Below are 21,069 nucleotides of genomic sequence, written 5' to 3' on the forward strand. Positions count from 1 at the left end.
CAAAACAGGTAGCAAATTCTTCTTCATCCCCGAATTCCACCGTTCTGTTTCTAGTACCTTGCTTGTAAATGGTTAAGGCGGGCACGCGTGTGTGTGCGCGTGTACGTGCGCTAGTGTGAACTGGGAACACGGCACACAGGGGACTTAATAACAGCATCATCTAATAAATGTTTAATTTTTTTCATACAGCTTATTTTTCTCATCGATTTACTGAATAGTCTATCACTTTGGCTAGAGAAATAGCGTTGCTAAGTAACAACACGCGTGCGCTGGCGCCTGCGTGGCCCGGATAAGGCGGAGCCACCGCTTCATCCAAAGGGCGGACGTACGCAGGCGCAGTGGGCGGGCGTACGCCTGCGCAGAGGGAGGAACTGGTCTCTGTTTCCGCCCTGTTGCTCTCAATTAACTGTTAAAGCAGCGCGCGCAACAGGTCACTTCCGGAAAGGGAAAGCTGCACTTACCTAGCGGCGACATGGATGCTGCCAGCGAAAGCGAAGAGCCGGTAAGATACAGCTCTGGGGTTGGTTAAATACCCAAGTGGAGATTGGGTGGTAAGCGACCCAAGGAGTCAGGGGATCGTTCACTCAGCGCCGCTTTTTTTCTTCTCAGGTTTCTGGGGAAGCGATGTCCATCGCCCATGCTCTTTCTTACCCTCCTGAGTCATACGGCAACGACGTGAGTATGACTCACTTCCCGCCCACCGAGCTATCCCAGGATGTCAGAAAGCCCTGGCTTTAAATTATAAGCTTCTTTACTGTTTGATATCTTCAGACTTCCCCCACATCGCCCCAAATTATACCTTCTCCACGTCAGTGTAATCATAGTTGACAAATGTAGTACTTTAGAACCTGTGAAAGTGAGTTCCTGACTTTCTACGATTTGGAACCACCCGGGAACCTTCTGAACACCCGGCATGTCCAGATTACAGCCCACATCAGATCAAATCATAATGTCTGGGGGAAGAGGAGCCAAAACATAGTAGTTTTAAAAGAGCATTCAAAATGAATGATTCCACTGTGCAGTAAAGTGACACTGGTTTGTGGTGTGCTTCATTTGGACCTTTGAGATTTAAAAAAAGATGGCAGGGATAGCAATCAGAATGTAATGTGTACTAGATGAGTGGCTCAAGCAATAGGATGGAAAGGGCTTACCAGAAGAGGGTTTTTTTTTTTTAAGATTTATTTATTTATTATTTATTATATGTAAGTACACTGTAGCTGTCTTCAGACACTCCAGAAGAGGTCGTCAAATCTCATACGGATGGTTGTGAGCTACCATGTGGTTGCTGGGATTTGAACTCAGGACCTTCAGAAGAGCAGTCAGTGCTCTTAACTGCTGAGCCATCTCTCCAGTCCCCAGAAGAGGTTTTTTAGGGATGGAGGCAGTAGATTTCATATGGGAAGTGTAACTTGAACTGGATCCTCAAAGTGTATGTGTTTATGTATATATGTAGACAGACAGAAAATACAGATTCAAAGGTAGGAAATTTTCTTGGTCTAAGGTGGGGAGGTGCAGATGTAGATTGATTTTTCTGGCTTCATGAAGGGGACAACAGGCAGGTTGAAAAAGGAGAGGCTAATGGAACAGCCTCTTGTACTTGTTGAACAGTACTTGTTCATTCATATATATATATATATATATATATATATATATATATATATAAAACTAGCTACATCATTTGTTCTGGAGTTTTACAGAATGGAAAATTGATTATCTGATAAAGACAAATGATGACTAAAACATTGCTACACTCGTGAAAGAAAAAAATAGTTTCACATGTATTTTTGTCCTCCCAACAACTCTAAGGTGTGTAAGTGGGTATATTAATAATAGGTTATACTTAAAATTTTAAATAATGTAATATATATACAATAATAAATTATATTTTTATTTTCTTTAGTGTAAACAGTTATCAGTTGCTGCTGGAAAAAAGATGTCCAGTAGTTCATTGTTTTTGTTATTCTGTATTGATAACTTCTTTTGGTCACTGTAGGGACAAAAGATTTATATCGCAAAATCCACTAGTTCAGTTTTTGTCCCTGACAGCAACATTTTCTGTAGACTTCTTGAGATTTGGCAAGATGTCTTTAACTGATTATCCACTGCAGGACTGAGATTTCTGAGCTGATGTTCTTCCTCTTTTACAGCCTGATATTGAAATGGCTTGGGCCATTCGAGCAATGCAGCATGCTGAAGTCTATTACAAAGTGAGTTATCATTAAGCCGAAGTCAACAAGCGATTTTAGTATATGATGCTACGCAGATCATGGTTCTCAGCAAGTTAAGTTGTTAAGTTTTGCTTGTTGTTTTAACTCCCCACCAATCATATGTCCGGGGAAGAAGGGTAGAAGTAAATTTGATGGTGAGAAGTTCTGCTTGTCTGCCCCTCCTGTTTGCTCCCGGGGGGGGGGGGGGGGGGGGGGGGGGAAGATGTGTGGCTCACGAGTAACACACTTAAATGCCTGTTGAATGAAAGAACAGTCACAGAACACTGAGCCAGGCAATACCAGGACTGAAGGGTTCATTCAGTTGTCAGAGTGGTAAAGGGGGAGGGGGGGCAAGAAAAAGGAAAAACAAAAAGAGAGAAGGGCTGTTGTTGTGGCTCTTAAGACCGTTTTAATGATTTCATGCAAGACCTGGTCTGCTAATACTGTCTAAAGTAATCATCTGCCCTGAGAACCATAGGTTTTCTGATGGTGTGGCACTGGAGGGTAGAAGTCTAAATTAGTGACTAGCGTCTTTATGTTTGTTTTGCTGTCTGCCAGCTGATTTCATCAGTTGACCCACAGTTTCTGAAACTCACCAAAGTAGATGACCAAATCTACTCTGAGTTCCGTGAAATTTTTGAGACACTCAGGGTAGATGTATTGGACCCAGAAGAACTCAAATCAGAATCAGCTAAAGAGGTAAGTATTCTCTTGAGCATTAGCTAACATCTAATATTTTTTTAAATTATTTATTTATTTATTATGTAAGTACACCATAGCTGACTTCAGACACCCCAGAAGAAGGCATCAGATTTCATTACGGATGGTTGTGAGCCACCATGTGGTTGCTGGGATTTGAACTCAGGACCTTTGGAAGAGCAGTCACTGTTGTTAACTGCTGAGTCATCTCTCTAGCCCCCGCTAACATCTAATTTTGATTATATGTTTGCATATAAGCTTCACATTTCTTCAAGGGACTTACAATAAACCTGGATTTTGTAATAATTAAGTCACCTATGGTATTAATTTCTGTCTCATGTGCTTTTGGTGTTTATTGAAGACTTTTTATCCCTCTCCTTGTCTTGGGCACTTCAAGTACCCCCTTAGATGCACCTTTAAGGGAGGGAGGGGTGAGTTTATTTTACCAGGAAATTTGATTGGAAGGGTTGGATGACAGAATAGTTAGTCGGGTACAGGGAATATAGGGTGGTATTTTGACTCTCTGGATTTTTGTTCCATTGATCACAGGTCCTATAGCAGTGGTGTTTCTGGTTTATGTGATCATCTCATGCTCAAACAGAGCACTGAGATTACAATAGGAAAAAGATTTTTCTTCAAGTGGGGTCTTACCTAACGAAGAATTTAAAGTGTGAAGTCCTAGCAGGTTGTCGCTATCTTTGAGAATTTGCCCCTTCTTGGTGGACATGTAGAACACTGCCTTCTGTGTCTCGTTGGCACTTTGGTGAGGATGAGCACCCACTTTGACTTGAGATGGCTGATAAGTAACTCAAAGCAAAGCACAGGTCCATTTTAGAAATCACATTTCAATTTTGTAGTAAAAAGATTGAGGTGGTTGGTTTCTTTGTTCTTTTGTTTTTTGTTCTCCTGATCAAAATATTGTGAGTAGGGGGAGCAGCAGTCTAAAACCTAACATATAGCACAGGAATGTGGTACAGTTTTCACCTCCTGATTTGTCTCTTTGACCCTGGTTCTTATCCTTCACGGGGAAGTTCAAACCTCTTTCCTGGCTCAAGTACATTAGACTCTTGAATTCATCAGTTAAGGTGTCACTTTTTGTATTTATAGAAGTGGAGGCCATTCTGCTTAAAATTTGAAGGGCTCGTAGAAGATTATAACTATGGTACTTTACTGCGACTGGATTGTTCCCAGGGCTACACTGAAGAGAACACCATCTTTGGTGAGTTTCTTGTCTTGGGCATTGTTTCTGTAAGAGGACCTGAATAAGGAGTCTGGGTTCACTAACAAGGATAGTTAGCTTGAAAGTCATCTTATTTTTTATATCTTTCAAGGTACTGTTCCTTAATATGACATATGTTTGAGTGGCTTTCGTGTCAGAGTTTGTTTTTAGTCAGTACACATAGTTATCTAAGACTAGGACAATCAATTCTATTTACCTTTCAGCACCCAGGATTCAATTTTTTGCCATTGAAATTGCTCGGAACCGGGAAGGCTATAACAAAGCAGTTTCCGTCAGTACTCAGGACAAAGAAGGAGAGGAAGGAGCTGGCAATAAAGAAGAGGAAGCTGAGAAAGGAGCCGCTAGTGGAGGAGACAAGGAGGAAGGAGTCAACAGAGAAGGAGAGAAGTAGAAAACTAACGAGGGAGGAGAGAAAGCCAAGAACCCCGTGACTCAGCTGAGCATGTCTGTGCTGCACACACAGCCCCCTTTGGTTCAGTGATGCTGTTGTGTAAGTGGAGGACTCAGATGGACATCTTCCTAGCTAGCAAGAGAAACTACTCTGGCCATAATAGCTTAAACAGGATTAGTGGAGTCTTAGTTCATTATTGTTTGATACCCTGTTTCTTGGCTGTAACTGTTGTTGAAGTAAGACATTTTGTAAATAAATTCCTTTTGGTTTATTTTACTTATGACTGACCTTAGAAAGTATTTACATTTATCTGACACTTCAAAAAGTCAGGTATATAATTTATCACTGAATCTCATAAAACTGTCTATTTATTACTTCTCACTGTTTTCAGTAGTGATGTTCTCTTAACCCGTTAGCTTGTACCTGGTCTCAGGATTAAAAGTCCTTATATAAGAATTGACTCTAAGCCAGAGCTAGTGACTCATACCTGTAATTCCAACACCTGGGAGGCTGAGGTGAGAGAGTGCCATGGCTGTGAGGCTAGTCTGACCTGCAGAGTGAGACTGTCTCGAACATGAATTGCTTAAACCAATGGCTTTTTCCTTTGTGGTGACTTTAGCTCTTTGATTTCCTTTACTGTATTGGAACAGTATGCATTCTTGAGGGATCTGTCAGGTTAAAGGGTGTGGCCCGTTGATTGGAGAAGAGCAAAAGCCTTTACTTCCTTCTTTTAGAGAATTGTTGTCATTTGTTTATTGGTTGGTTGGTTTTTCTGAGATGGAGTCTCACCTTATAGACCATTCTGGCCCAGTTCTCACTATATGGGTCAGACTAGCTTCCTACTTAGAATCCTGCCTTGTTCATCCTCTCACAGGTAGGTTGTTAACCTGAAACTTAGCCAGTAACAATAAATGTTAATATAGTGCTTATAATCTAATCTAAGACTGATAAAGTGGCTTCCCATATATAATGTTATAGGCCAGAGCATATCGTTATATTTGACATGTAAAGGTTTGTTGATTTGATATGGGAGGAAGGCGTTTCCTTCTCAAGTGAAGATGTTCAGAATGAAGACTTCTGGTATCTACTCAGGTATATGAAGATGGTTCATGTGCTTCCACAGACAAACTTACTTTGATCAGTGAAAATGAAAGGAAACCAGAACACCTGCGGTACATACACAGTATTCTCTCCAGTGGACTGTAAGATTCTTATGTAAGAAAGGATTGATGCCAGGTGGGGACCTGGGAGGCAGAGGCAGGGGAATATCTGAGTTTGAGGCCACCCTGGTCTATATACAGAGTGAGTTCCAGAACACCTAGGGCTTCACAGAAAAATCCTGCATCGAAAACAAACAATTCTATTTGAGGATAAATGCATTGGATACTAGGAAAATACCCCTTTCAATGTTTTTATTATTGGCAAATTCATAAGAGTATTTCAAACATTAAAATTTTCTTTTATAAAAATGTATAGTTTTGAAAGAGTAGGATAGTCCTTTATATATCATACTAGCCAGGCTGTTAAGAAAAATGTATATTGTGTAATTTTTTTCTAGTTGTTTGTCCATAGATACTATCTTAGAAGTTGAGGAAGAAAAAGTATTGACCACATAGACTTGCAGTTCCGTCCCAGAGCCTGAGGCAGCCTGCATGCGTCTGCACCATGGCCTCTGTGGATGTTATGATTTCCAGGTTAGGAGTTTATGGGATTTCTTAGTGTGAGAATAAGTGGGTCTCTGTTTCTTCTGCTTTGTCTTGAACTCTTTTTCTTCCCTTTGTTTTGCCCAATCCCAATGTGGTAGTTTTTATTTTATCCTATTTTATTTTTCTTATTATTCCTTAGAAGCCTGTTTGTTTTCTAATAAGAGACTGAAAGGGAGTGGATCCACATGGGAGGGGAGGTGGGGAGGAGTAGAGGGAAGGGAAGGGAAACCATACTCAGGATATATTATGTGAAAAAATACTTATTTTCAATAAAAGGAAAAAGTAGCTCTTTCCAGGTTATTCATTGACTGGACAGCTAGCTTAATGGCTGTTTAGATTTACAGAGGATAAGAAACATGACAACCGGAGTGTCTTGAAGCAAGTAATAAAAAATGAAAAGGAATAACTACAGAGTCTGCAGGTGGACTCTTAAGGGTCAGGAGCCAGCTTAGAGGGGAACAGTAAGTAGAATGGTTCTGTGATGCTTTAAATGAGTCATAAGATGATTTCAGTGTTCTCCCCTAGCCTTGCACAGCCCTGTGTAATCCCTGCTGTTTAGTGTGGACAAAGCCTGTGGATATGAAGAAACTTTATTCCTAAGTTGGAGATGATTTGGTTTTGAATTAGTCAAAGGAAACACCATCTCAGGTAGGTCCTTCTGAATAGGTCTTAACCGGATCAAGCCAAAGCACCAGGCATCCTGTTGTAGAAACAAACAGCCGTGTTTTGAGAGGAAAGGGTCATAGGGAAGATTGAAGGTGACATTTTTTTCCTCTGGCTGATGGCTCTCAAGAAAATGGCAATTCCACTTAGCTCTGCCTACTAGTGAGCTGGAAGGTGGGATTGCCAGTATGGTTTTGGGCCCTGGGAACCCCAGAGCAGAGGATTTAGAACAGCTTTCTGTGTACTCCTCACTCCTATACAATAAGTGGATGTTGTCTCAAGCCCAAAAACATGGTTATTGGTTATAGAGTATTTCAGAGCTACAGGTTGGGTGGTAGAAGGGAGGTGCTAGACTTCACCAGTAGCTAAAAGTTGGGACTTGGGTTTGGATCCCAAGTGGGTAGAAGCTAAAGAAATTTGAAGAACATGATAGAAAAGAATCTTAAACTGTTTTGAACAGACTCTTTGACTCTTTGTTGTTTAGGCTTTGTGCATGCATGCATGCATGCGTGCATGCGTTTCCCTCTCCTTTAAGATAGGATATCTATATAGTCCTGGAACTTCCTATGTAGATCAGACTGATCTCAAACTGCCTGTGCCTTCTGAGTGCATGTACCACTAGGCCCAGGCCAGGAATGCGGACTTTGAGGGTGCTGCTAGAAAGAGCTCAGAAGGAAATGGAGGAGCTTGTTACTGAAAACTGGAGGCAAGGGGAGTCTTAAAAGGTGGTAGTGTAGAGCTTAGAACCCAGGAAGTTTGAGATTTGAACTCTGAATTCTTTAAGCCAGACTTAATATGGAAATGTATGAATTATTTAAAATAGGGCAATATTCTAGTTATTTATCTCAGTATCTTTTAGAGGTGAGAAAAAGACAGTAATTATTTGTACTTGCAGGAGGACTAATGGTAACCAGAGATTGTGCAGTTCTTAAAGGAGCCATGCTGAGGCCTACACTCTTAAGTAAAGGCTTTCACTGTAGTGTTACCGTTTATTTTGAAACTATAGTTTAAATATACAGATTCCCCTTTACCAGAGGATTAGAAATATGAGGTACATTCAAAATGACCTAGAATCATTTTGAATCCACACTCTAAAGAAAGTCTTATAATCATTAATGGGAAATATGCTAATATACTTGAAATCAGTATATTTTCTTATATATATATTTTTTCTATATTCTTTGTTTACAATCCAAAAGCTTTCCCCTTTCCCAGTTCCCCCCTCCCCATATGTACCATAAGTCCTCTTCTCTCCATCCATTCTCCTATCTTTCCCCCTCTCTTTTCTCTGTCCTGGTACTCCACTACAATGCTGGATCAAGCCTTTCCAGGATTAGGGCCCTCTTCTTCCTTCTTCATAGGAATCATTTGATATGCTAATTGTATCTTCAGTATTCAGAGCTTCAGGGCTAATTAATATCTACTTATCAATGATTGCATTCCATGTGTATTCTTTTGTGATTGCATTACCTCGCTTAGGATGATATTTTCCAGTTCCATCCATTTGCCTAAAAAATTCATGAATTCGCTGTTTTTAATGCTGGTGGGATTGTAAGATGGTACAACCACTATGGAAATCAATCTGGCGGTTCCTAAGAAAACTAGACATAACACTTCTGGAGGACCCTGCTATACCTCTCCTGGGCATATACCCAGAGGATTCCAGGGTATGCAGTAAGGACACATGCTCCACTATGTTCATAGCAGCCTTATTTATAATAGCAAGAATCTGGAAACCCAGATGTCCCTCAGTGGAGGAATAGATACAGAAAATGTGGTATATATACACAATGGAGTACTATTCAGCCATTAGAAACAGTATATTTTCATATATATCACTCAACAGTAATGGTTTCGTGTGTGCATTTGCACGCATGCTTGCTCGTGTGGAGGCAGGAGGTGGATATTGGTGTCTTCCTCAATTCTTCTGCACCTTATTTTTTGAAATAGGGGCTCATTGAATCAGTAGCTTGCTGGTTCAGCTAGATTGGCTAGCAGCATGTCCAGGATCCTCCTGTCTGTGGCTGTCCTTTTTACCTGGGTGCTGTGGTTTGAGCTCAGGTCTTGTCTACATGTCAAACATTTGATCCAATTGAGCCATCTCCCCAACATTTCTCACAACAGTCACAATAACTTAAATTGTAAACAGTATTCTTTGGTACAATGTTTTATCATTCATGCACTTTAGAATTTCTAGAGCACGGTGTTAATTTAAGCAGCCCAGGGCTCTGGCACTTGGCTTCATAGAAACATGCCCAGAGTCTGAGTTCTTTGGGGACGGACAAGCCTGGAACTTGAGTTTGTGGTGGCAAGTCTGAAGGAGTTCTGTCTGGAGCCTGGATCTGTGGAAGCCAGAGATTACTGGAGCGATATGGACCTTAGATATTTTAGAGATTGGGGCCAGCCTGGCTAGGGTAGAGCCTGAAGCATAGGTCCTTAGACATTTTGGAGTCTGGTCTGTGAATGCCAGCCTAACATCTTACCTATAGAGACTGGGTCTTTTGGACTGGCCTGAACATTCTGGTTGCTGCAGCTAGCCTGTGTTTAGTGCATGACTGGAGGCTGTGTTCTTCAGGGCAGACCTAGAATCTGAGTTCATACAGACAAACTAGCCACCAAGGATTGGCCTCATCAGTGGGTTTGCTGAAATGAGTCTGGACCCTGAGTCCTCTCCAGGATGGTGCTCTGAGGACTACTGTGGATCCTGGGAAAGTAAGAGCTGGTATTTGTGGCAACCAGCTTGGAAACTGGGTCTCTATCATAATGACCTGTGCTAGTTTAGAGTCTGGTGCTGCAAGAACTATCCTGATGTTGAGATGAACCTGTACTGGGAATAGGGTACAACTCTCACACTGAGGTTAGCCTACAGTCTAAGGCTATGGAATCTGGTTTGTCGGTGGTCTAGGCCTGGTCTAGAATCTGAGATGGGCCTGAAACATGAGTGTGCAGGGTTTAGCTAGAGCTTCTTCCATGGGGCTCTAGGGCTTGCCTGGCTTTGAGTCTCATTGGTCCTTTTATGTGGCTTGAATGGTACATGTGAGGTAAAGCTGCGTGCTTCCTTCTGTTAATATATCTTTTAAAAGAGATTGGATATTTTTTATTTTTATTATTTATTTATTTAATATATGTGAATACACTGTCACTGACACACCAGAGAGGGCATCACATCTCATTACAGATGGTTGTGAGCCATGTGGTTGCTGGGAATTGAACTCAGGATCTCTGGAAGAGCTGCCAGTGCTTTTAACCACTGAGTCATTTCTCCAGCCTTAATACATCTATTTTTATTTCCATACTTCAGCCAGGTACTGCAAGCTGCCACCTGGATTTCTGAGTACTTGCAAAAAAATATTTTGATGTATGAATAGTAGTTGAATGTGATGTTTCTGGGAAGGTAGGAACATTGAAAAGTCCTACTTGGCCATCTTGCTGTGGTAACATGTAAACTTTCAATGGGTTTCCTTGAGGTTAGATTTTGCTTTATAGATGAAGTATATGAAGCAACATAAACTACATATACCATAGATGGGGAAATATAATTCTCTTCTATTATAAAAGTAATGTTTATGTCAATGATTATGTGTATTTTATTCAGCAAAAATGTTGCCAGAGACTAAAGAAAAAGTTTAGAAATGAATCTTCTGGGTTTGACTCTTAACCAGTCACCTTGTAATCCATCTCTAAAATGCTTTGAATTTGTGGTGATCTTCCTGCCTCAGGTTTCCAGGTGCTAGGATTACAAGTGTTTCTATGGTAGCTCTGACTGTCCTGTTATTCCACTGTGTAGACCAGGATAGTCTTGAACTCAGAGATCCATTTGCTAGGATTAAAGGCATCCACCACCATGCTGAGCCTGATTTTGATATTTTTATATAATGGAAATAATTTTTCTAAATTATCAATAACTAGAATAGAAAAGAGGCACACATGGGAGTCACTACTATATACAGAATCTTTGTACTTACTGTCTTATTCAGAGTCAGGATAATCCTAAAAGTGATATCTTATCGTATTTTTATTTCCTCTTTGTAGAGAGACTCTAAATTTGTCTAATCAGTATGGAAAGTAGTGTGGAGGACCTTCAAAATGTGAAAATAGAAATAACATGCTATACTGCTCCCAGGTATATACTCAAAGGAGTCTCAGCCAAGCAGCCTGTAGGAGAGACACTCGCACATCCATCTTTATTGCAGCATTATTTACAGTAGCCAAGATAGGGAAGCAGACTAGATCCCCATCAACAGGGGGCTGGAGCATGTACACAGTGAAGTTTTACTGAGAGGTAAAGAATGAAACCCTGCAGATGGAACTGGAGATCATTATGTGAAATAAGTCAGACAAACTATTACATGCTTTCTCTTATGTGCAGAATTTTTTTTTTTTGAAAGACCACTGGGGATAAGAAAAGGGATGGGGGTAGGGGGAGGCTGGAGAGATGGCTCAGCAGTTAAGAGCTATACAGAGAAACCCTGTCTCAAAAAAAAAAAAAAAAAAAAAAAGAAAAGAAAAAGAAAAGAGGAAGGGAAGGCAGAGGACCTCTAACATCACTTAGAAAAATTAAAAACAGCTCCAAAACTAAATGTATATCTTGAAATCACAAAACTCCATGAAGACAATATAGGGGAAAACCTCTTTGAAGTGGATCTTGGTGACAGTAGTTTGCTGAATATGACTGTAAAGGCTTAAGCAGCAAAGACAAAAACTAACAAGTGAGACTTCATCAAGCCAAAACCTTTGAAACAGAGGAAACAAGAATATTGAAAATGCAGCCTCCAGGGTAGAAGAGAACATTTGCAAATCACATCTGTTACAAAGAAGTTTCTTTGCTGAGGGGGGAGAACTCCACCTGGACGTGGGTGTAAGGACAAAGGTTTAGATTGTTGGTAGGGATTATGCTGGTTTAGTAAATTGTTAACAGCTATTGTGAAAAACAATATGGAGGTTACTCAAGATCTTACAAATAGAATCAAAGGGTTCAGAATGTCATTTCTGTATACATAAACAAAATGAAACAAGCATTTCCCTTTATTTCTAATAATTTATCTGTCTATTTTATTTGGGAAAGGATGTTACTAAGTGTATTCCTTGTTTTTAATTCATACTCATTTGTTCGTTGAGACAGGATCACACTGTGTAGACCTGGCTGGCTTAGAACTACCAGGCTCGCCTCACTCTTAACAGATCTGGCTGGCTTTGCTTCTGCCTTCTACACACTGGGATTAAAGGTATGCATGTGCCACCACACCTGTCCTTATTAATTTATTTTTTTTAAATAAAGGTTTGATTGTTTATATATATGGGGGGGCGCATATGCAGTTGCTTCAGTGCTCGTGGAGGTCAGAAGAGGGTGTCAGATCTTCTGAAGTTGGAGTTAACAGGGAATTGTGACCTATCTGATGTTCATGCTGAGAACTGACCTCGGTTCCACTAAAACAACTGCAAGCACTGTTACCTGCTGAGCCATCTTTCCAACCTGAAATCATATTTTAAAGAAATCATTACATCACCCTGCTTATTTCAGAATGGCTTACAGAAGCCATGATGGAGAACTGACCTAGTTATGTACCTATGTATGAGTGTATAAAGGAAAAAATAAAAAAGGCATATTTCCTACTGTATGATACAATATAGAAAAAACTAGAAGGTACTATACTAAGTGAAATCAGCCAAATAGAGAACACGTTCTTCTATGGAATCACTTTATATGTGTTATCTAAAAAGAATCAAACTAAGAAATCAATTGGAACATAGTAGTTGCCAAAATTTAAGGGTAGAGGAAACGGGGAGATGTTTTTGGAAAATGACCAATATTCAGTTATAAAATGAATTAGTTCTAAATGTTTACTGCACAACATGGTGACTGCAATTAATAATACAGTATAGCATGCTTGAAATCTGCTGACCAAAAGGCTCTTAAAATGTTTTTTAAAGTATTGAAAAGATGATATGATAAATGTGTTAATTCATTTTTACTTTGGTAATTATTTCATAGTATACAAATATAGCAAATTACCACATTGTCTATTTTTTTTACAGTTTTGTTAGTCATGCCTCAGTAAGTCTAAAAAATGAGTAGAAAGTAAGTAATAAAATATAATAAGTTTGGTTGTCATGGTGTACACCTTTAATCTAGTACTTGAGAGACAGAGTTTGAGGCCAGTCTGGTTTACAGAGTGAGTTTTGGACTGCCAGGGTTACATGCACCCAATGCCAGAAACAACCTAATAATAATAATAATAATAATAGTAATAATAAATGCAAGTTTCCTTTTTTCAGTTTTGTCAAGACTTTTAGAATACTACATATTTTCCGAACTGTGTTCTTCATTCCCCTGGCCCTCTCAGACACCCACACCTCCCCACCCACCCACCTTCATGCTCTTCCTTTCTCTCAGTGTACACACGCTCTGAACAGGTTTAAAGTAGACAAAACGCCTGCACTGAGAAGGGGAAGAGGGCACAAAGTCCACCTATAACCAAGAAGCTGTTTGTAATTGATACTTGCTGGGAAAAGGGAACTCAGTCTCCTACAGTGGCATGTCTTTGGATATGTTAAGTATCCTCCGGGGCAGACCCCTGGAAGTCCAAAACAACGTAGACATCATGGTTTTGTGTTTGTGTGTACAATTTTTGTTTCATCTCATTTTCTTAGGGAGTTTTGGGTTGTTTTGAATTCCATTTTGTTCTTTTATTTTGAGAGAAAATTAAGTTTGTTTCTTTGAGGCTTTGTCTACTTTAAACCTGTTCAGATCTTGTATATATTGAAAGAAGCTGAGTGAGTAGGGAGGTAAGAAGATATATACTATTTTTAAGGTATTAACAAAACTGAAAAAAAAAGAAACATTATCACTTTTAGTATTTCTATTTGAGTTGGAGCTTCTGTCTCCATAGCAACCATCTGTTTTTGTATTGTCTACTTTTTCATTACTGTGCAATACCCTGTTCATATTAATTGTATTTTTAACCTGTGATCTAAACTGCCAGCGTTCTTGAGTTACTGGAACCTCTTTTTTTGTTCTTTGAGACTAGGGTTGCTCTGAGTAGGTCTGGCTGTCCTGTGTATAGACCAGGCTGGCCTTGAACTCAAATATCCATCCATTTTCCCTTCTTAGTACAGGGGCTTTGTCTACTTTAAACCTGTTCAGATCTTGTATATATTGAAAGAAGCTGAGTGAGTAGGGAGGTAAGAAGATATATACTATTTTTAAGGTATTGACAAAACTGAAAAAAAAGAAACATTATTATTATTTGTTTGTTTTTGACATAGGGTCTGTGTAGGCCTTGCTGTCATACAGGCTGGTCTTAAACTCAGAAATCTGCCTGCTTCTGCCTCTCAAGTGCTGGGATTAAAGGTATGCATGCCACCACCACTGCCTTACAAGATGTTTTTTTAAGAGGGACATCATGTATTGTGAAAAGTGAGCAGTGATACAGTGGCCTTTAGAGATATGCCAGTAAGATGGTAGGGAGGAGAAATAGTCTAACAGCCTGCTGCATGTCCTTAGTCTCTCTCTCTCTCTCTCTCTCTCTCTCTCTCTCTCTCTCTCTCTCTCTCTCTCTCTCTCTCTCTTCCTCTCTTCTCCAGCTCCCTTTCTCTGTCTCTCTCTTTTCCACCCTTTCTTTTGGTGTTCTGTGTTTATGTACTTTTGTTTTGTTGGTTGATTTTTCTTGTTTTAGCAAGAGCCTTGCTGTGTACCCCAGGTTGGCCTGGAACTTGCTATCGTCTCTTGCCTCTGTATTTTGAGTGTCTGGATTACAGGCACGCATCCCTGCATGATAGCTTCACTTGAGCACAGAAATTGTTGAGAGTGAGTATTCAGATGTATTTCAAAGTAGTATGGTTCGTACCCTTGTCAGGAGCTTAAGGGGCTTTTCTCTAATCTGTACTGTGCAAATGTAGTGCAGCTCCCTGGGAGAAATCTCAGAAAGATATGGGCACTCTCTACTGTTGGTCCACACTTCTCAGACTCCTTTGGAATGAGCTGCCAAGAAATTCAAGACATGCTACAGGACGTTTATCAGGAAGAAAAAGATTATCAGAAACTTGTCTATACACGCACAAGGTAAAGTACAACAGAATTTGAACAAATGCAGCTAACATACAGGCATTTCTCAGTTTTGTTTCACTAAAAGATGTTTAAGTTTGCTTATTCAAATTCTAGTTTTAGAAATGTTCTGTTCTTTTCCCCATAGAAGTTGTTTCTCTGGATGTTTTATTTTCCATATGTTATACATCACTACTCATTTCCAGTTCTCCCATCTTGGAGGCAAGAATTTGGCCCTGTGATTTCAATTCTGCGACTGAACTAATCAGACCTGTTGCTTTCAATTTTGTTCAGCATTTTATTTAATCCTTTTGTTGTTGTTGTTGTTTTATGTATTTATGTTTTAACCCTCTGGGTCTAATTCACGCTTGTATGTGCATGGCCGTGAGCTCATCCATTGAAGTACAGACACTATTTCAATAACCACACTTCTAGAGAAAAAGAACTCTTCCCTCCCCCAGCAACTGTCAGTTGTCAATAGCTCCTCAGCTAGGGATGTAGCCTTGGAAGCCCTTTCTCCCTCCGTGCTAGAATTTTGAAGTGACTTTATCTTGCTGAGGGAGCCATCCACTGCTCCTCTTGGTTCCTGAGTACAAAGGTCACGCCATGTCCAAAGTAGAGTACTGTGCCCTGTCCTCAGGCTCTTATTCTGACCCGCTTCAGTATTCTCTTAGCCTCGAGGGAGTCGGCTGTTTGCTAGAGATCTAAAGATGTATCACCTCCACCTTCCTGTACATGCTGGGCAGAAAGCCCAAATACATTCACACAAAACAATTGCCTTTGTTGAGATTTAGTGTGTTCTTTTTTGTGTGCAAGAAAACATTATTTCTTGTTTTCAATTCAGGGATCTCTTAAAATGCAAGTAAAAATAAGATACACTTTTTATTATTTAAAACCAAAGTTCATCTTATCAGGTTGTCAATCATATTATATACCTTTAATCGCTTTCCTGTGTCCTGTCACTGAGACTGATATATAAATGTCTGTCTTTTTGTCTGCTAGAGCAGTACGCACTCTGTAGCCAAGTCATGTCTCCTTCTGGGTGTTGTACTATTTATGATTATATTTTGTACTTGTCGATAGATAGCTAGAGTTTCTTTGTTTTTTTCTTTTTTCTTTTTTTCCGAGACAGGGTTTCTCTGTGTAGCCCTGGCTGTCCTGGAACTCACTCTATAGACCAAGCTAACCTCGAACTCAGAAATCTGCCTGCCTCTGCCTCCCAAGTGCTGGGATTAAAGGCATGCACCACCACCACCACCACCACCGATAGCTAGAGTTTCTATCCTGTTTTGAACTATTATAATTATGACAAATTGCTAGGAAAATATTCATTTCAGTTCCTATGTAGATATATATCTTATTTCTTTTGTTAAATCATTCTAAATGGAATTATCTAATATATGCTAGGTTGTTGCTGAATTTTAAAAGACTATCTTTCATAAGTTTTTCAAAGTAATGTACTATTTTCCATTTCACAACAGTTTATCGGAATTCAGTTTGATCAATATTCTTACTAACATCTAGTACTGTTGGTTAATTTGAATTTAACCTTTCTAATAACTGCAATGTGATATCCTCATTTATATAGCTGTCTAATTTGAAAGGCTATGCAAAGGGACTGGAGAGATGACTCAGTGGTTAAGAGAACTTGCCGCTTTTACAGAGGACCTGGGTTTCATTCCCAGCATTCACACAGCAGCTAATAGAAGTCTGTAACTCCAACCCCAGGGAATATGACACTGTCTTCTGTCCTCCTGGGGCATGCATCCACATGGTGCGCTAACATATGTGCAGGTAAACACCCAAAAACACAAAGTAAAAATGAATCTTTAAAGATGCCATGGCGGATTTTTGGGGAGATTTTATTAACCCTCCAGAAGTGAGGCAGTCATTATTAACTGTAGAGTCCCAATTCTTGAGTCTGTATTTAAATAAGGAGTGAGCACTGAGAAGAGGGCCTGCTTTTGAAACTTCAAAGCCCTCCAATGACATACGGCTTTCAAAAAGGAGACACTTCTTAATCCTTTCCAAAACAGTCCTATTAATTGGGAACAAACATTCAAATATATAAACCCATGGGGGACAACCACACCAAGAGAATGTCAACAATTTTTTTAAACTAGCCTGTTTTGATTTGTTATTGGTATTTGATTTGTTATTGATTCCTGAAAATCAGAGTGTGGTGTGTGTGTGTGTGTGTGTGTGTGTGTGTGTGTGTGTGTGTATGCATGTACCATGCTGCACATATGGTCATCGGACAAGCTCAGGTACACTTCACCTCTACCTTTACATGCCCCACACTTTTTGATTGTGTAAAATACATTCTGATTATTATTTACTTCAGTATAAAATATCTTGATGTGGTTTGAAAGAGATGTCCCACATAAGTCTCAGGCATTTAAATGCTAGATACCTAGTTGGTTGAACTGTTTGGGTGAAGAGGTGTGGTCTTAGTGGAGGAAATATGTCACTGAAGGTGGACTTTGAGATTTGAAAAGCTATTTTCTCTTTCCAGTGAGTCTCCTGGCTTCGTATCAAGGTGTGAGCCCTCAGCTCTTAACTTCTGGCTCTAGTCCTCATGCCTGCCTGCTGCCACATCACTCTGGACCTGTAAGCCTCACATAAACACTTCCTTCTATGAGTTGTCATGTTATTTTATCATAGCAATAGAAAAGTAACTGACAGTGATGAGTATTTTTGTATTTTTTTGTAGTTCACATTAAGGCACTATAAGTCAAATTATACTTCCTGGTTTACTCTTACATTTAGGAAGCATATCTTTAATCAGCCTGTGAATTGTGTGTAATTTAGCATTACAGTAGCCTTCTGAGTGCTTTACACAACCCGTGGGTGTGTAACATATGATATTTTCAACTTTGGTTGGAAAACAGGAGGTTTTTTTATAAACTTGTAATAGTACCAGTGTTCCTTCTGACCCTGTTACATTTTCCTGTAGACTTAGCTTCCTCAGATAGAGTGCATTGATCCTCAGTTTTCTGGAGATACAAAAGGGTACCTTCTATGTGTCTCTATCTCTCTATTTGTATGTCTGTCTGTTTCTTTGAATCTCTCTTTTTTAGTGCTCAGTCTAGTTGATCCTTTTCTTCTTCTGTCCAATAGACTGCCTTGCTATTCAGGAGGGAGTGCTAAATTGAGATTTGCTTTAATGTATGGGCATCTCGTTGCTACCAGCATTGATACTCTTCCTTTACCAGCAAGGTCTTGTATGCCTGAAACCCAATCACTGACAATGGCTGCTTTTTTACTGATTCTTGTTTTCAGTTGTTTCAGGAAGGAAGGTAAAGCTGTGACATTATAGCCACTGGCAGCTCCCTCATTATTTCACATATTCAACACCAAGACTTGTATTTCTTTCTCTCTTTTTAGATTAAACAGTAACTAGACATACAAGAGTATCAGTACTATTCTCAACACATATGACAGACATAGAAATCAATAGTCTCAATTGTCTATAGTACTTAACGTGCTCAAAATGGTGACAAACAAGAAACCACAACAGCAAATCAGTAGTATGGAAGAGAGAATGGTAGCTAGAGAAAAATGTTGATTTTATTTGCAATATGCCAGTCATTTAATGCCATATATATCCATGGATATAAGCACAGTTGAGAGAAATCTCCCATAACGTTTTTTTGTATACAGTGATGGTATTCAAACCATTCCCTAACTCAACCTCTCTAAAAGAGCTTAAAATCTTATTTGAGAGCATTCTGAACTGGCTAATTCTGACAAAGAAAATTTGGTCTTCAATTAGACCAAAACTTTTAATGGGAACCAGAACATCACCAACTAATTGTTGAGTAACTGTCCTATTTGCTTTATTATTTTTTGGCTTTGATTTTTTTGTTTGTTTGTTTTGAGGCAAGGTCTTGCTATGTAACCCCTGACTGGACTGCAATTCACTATGTAGACCAGAATGTCCTTGAACATGTGGCAGTACATATACACAGTACATAAAGGAATACTATTAAGCCACAGAAAAAGGAAATATTGTCACTTGTAACAGTGTGGATAGAACTGAAGATTATTATGTTAAGTGAAATAAACCAAGCACAGAAAGACAAGTGCCATGTGATGTTACTGATAAGTAGACTCTAGAAAAGTTGAACTCCCTGGACTTAGGAGTAGACTAGTGATACCAGGGGCTGGGGAGTGTTGGAGGGAGGGAGGGAAGGAGGCTGCATGCATATTGACCAATACCTGCAAAGTTACTGTTGCTTCTACGACTAAAAATGACTCCCATCCTACGTTACAGTGAGGCAATTATACATGTCAACAATTTGCTGTACTTTTTGTAAAAAATGCTAGAAGAATAATTTTTTAATGTTTTAATCTAAAGAAATGGTCTGTTGGAAGGGACACTACATTTCTTCTGACTTAAACATTTCAGGACATACACATTTAATGAAATATATGTCATCCCATTAACATGCAGCAGTCTATATGTACCAGCTAATAAATAACATTTTTTTCTTTTTACTTAAAATGTCCTGCTGGGAATATAGGTCAGTATGATTGGAGCATTTGCATGGCATAAGTAAGGCCCAAATTTTAACCCCCAGTACTGAAAAACAAAACAACATCTCCACCACCAACAGAAAACTTGGCATAGTGGTGATGCAGGACAGAAAGACATGGAAAATTATGAGGACATGAAAATGAAAAGGAGCCCATCACGTCCAATTGGATATCTCTGGCTGCTAGAATCCCAGCATCATTAATAACACTGTTGGTGTCCCTGTCCCTCTCCCACTCCAGGCCACCCCCTTATATATGTTTTGTTGGGGTATGTGCACAAGTGCATGTGTGTGGAAGCCTGAGGTTGACATTAAATATCTTCACTGGCTGTTCTCTGTAGTATTTATAGACAGTCTGTCACTGAACTGAAGGTCCGTGATTTGGTCAGCCTCTGGGGTCCACCCACATATGCATGGCCCGATTTCAGTGCTATACCTTGCTTTTCTGTCAATGGTGTGGATCTGAGTGCAGGTTCACAGACTTGTGTTGTAGACACTTTTGACTGAGCCTTCTCTCTAGTAATCTTTTTTATAAAAATTATTTTATATTAAAATAGCATTGATCCAGGCTCAAGGTCTGGATGGCTATGATCTTGGATAGGGCCTCATTCCTTTTCCCAGACATTTTCTGGTTAACCTAAATGCAACTTCATGTTTTGTAATGATACCTTACATTTCTGCGATCTAGACTTTTACCTTAGCAACTGAGATCCTGACCCGCAGGAACCATCCGTTGATTTTATTTCATTTACATTCTTTAGCAACTTTTTAAGGATAATACGTTTCAAAACCTATCAAAATGGTATATATGATTATTAAAAAAAAAAAAAAAAAGTAAAAAACCTGTAGCAGAAACCTGGTTGGCAAGAACTAAGACAGAGGTTGTGGAGGAATACTGCTTTTTGGCTTGCTTTCTTCAAGGCTTGCCCAAGTCTACTTTCTTATTCCACCCAGTACCACAAGCCCAGGAATGTCATGTACCCCAATGAATTGGGACCCCCTACGTCAATCATTAATCAAAAAAATGCGGTACAGACTTGCCTGTCGGCTATCTGATGGAAGCATTTTTCTCAGTGAAGGTTCCTCTTCCCAGATGACTGTAGCCTGTGCCAAGTTGACAAAAACCCTACTAGGACTCCTTTAGCTGCTTTTCTCAGGATATATTAACATAGTGTTTTCGTCAGGGTTCTATTGCTGTGAAGCAACAACATGACCAAGGCAACTCTTACAAAGGAAAACATTTAATTGGGGCTGGTTTCCAGGTTCAGAGGTTTAGACCATTATCATCATGGCACAAAGTATTATTTCAGTCTGCAAGCAGATCTACATCTTGATCCAAAGGTAGCTAGGAGAGACTATCTTCTAAGCCTTCCTTCACAGTGACACACTTCTTCTAACAAGGCCACACCTAAACCAACAAGGCCACACCTATTCCTTATGAGCCAAGCATTGACATGCATGAATCTATGGGGGTCATACCTATTCTAAACACCATACATAGCAACAGGGAAAAACAAATAATATAGATTGTAGCTCAAAATGAACAGCAAAGTATATAACAATCACAAGAATATATGATCT

The 21,069-nt window shown here is 39.6% G+C and overlaps 1 protein-coding gene and 1 long non-coding RNA gene across 2 annotated transcripts in view; both read left to right on the plus strand.

Moving 5' to 3' along the window:
- The first annotated feature begins 391 nt into the window (after positions 1 to 391).
- Positions 392 to 4,813, plus strand: Pbdc1 (polysaccharide biosynthesis domain containing 1). The gene is made up of 6 exons (XM_052170655.1): positions 392 to 502; positions 610 to 675; positions 2,148 to 2,207; positions 2,766 to 2,906; positions 4,014 to 4,125; positions 4,350 to 4,813. The coding sequence occupies exons 1-6, from the start codon at positions 473 to 475 to the stop codon at positions 4,535 to 4,537; spliced, it is 597 nt and encodes a 198-aa protein (XP_052026615.1). The 5' UTR covers positions 392 to 472; the 3' UTR covers positions 4,538 to 4,813.
- Positions 4,814 to 11,399: 6,586 nt separating this feature from the next.
- The window catches only part of LOC127674869 (uncharacterized), a 31,852-nt gene continuing 22,182 nt past the window's right edge, over positions 11,400 to 21,069 (plus strand). The window contains exons 1-2 of the long non-coding RNA XR_007975382.1: positions 11,400 to 16,744; positions 17,466 to 17,560. This is a non-coding gene — a long non-coding RNA (uncharacterized LOC127674869). The remainder of the gene's footprint in view (positions 16,745 to 17,465; positions 17,561 to 21,069) is intronic.

The sequence above is a fragment of the Apodemus sylvaticus genome, chromosome X, assembly GCF_947179515.1.
Source record: "Apodemus sylvaticus chromosome X, mApoSyl1.1, whole genome shotgun sequence".
Lineage (NCBI taxonomy): Eukaryota > Metazoa > Chordata > Mammalia > Rodentia > Muridae > Apodemus > Apodemus sylvaticus.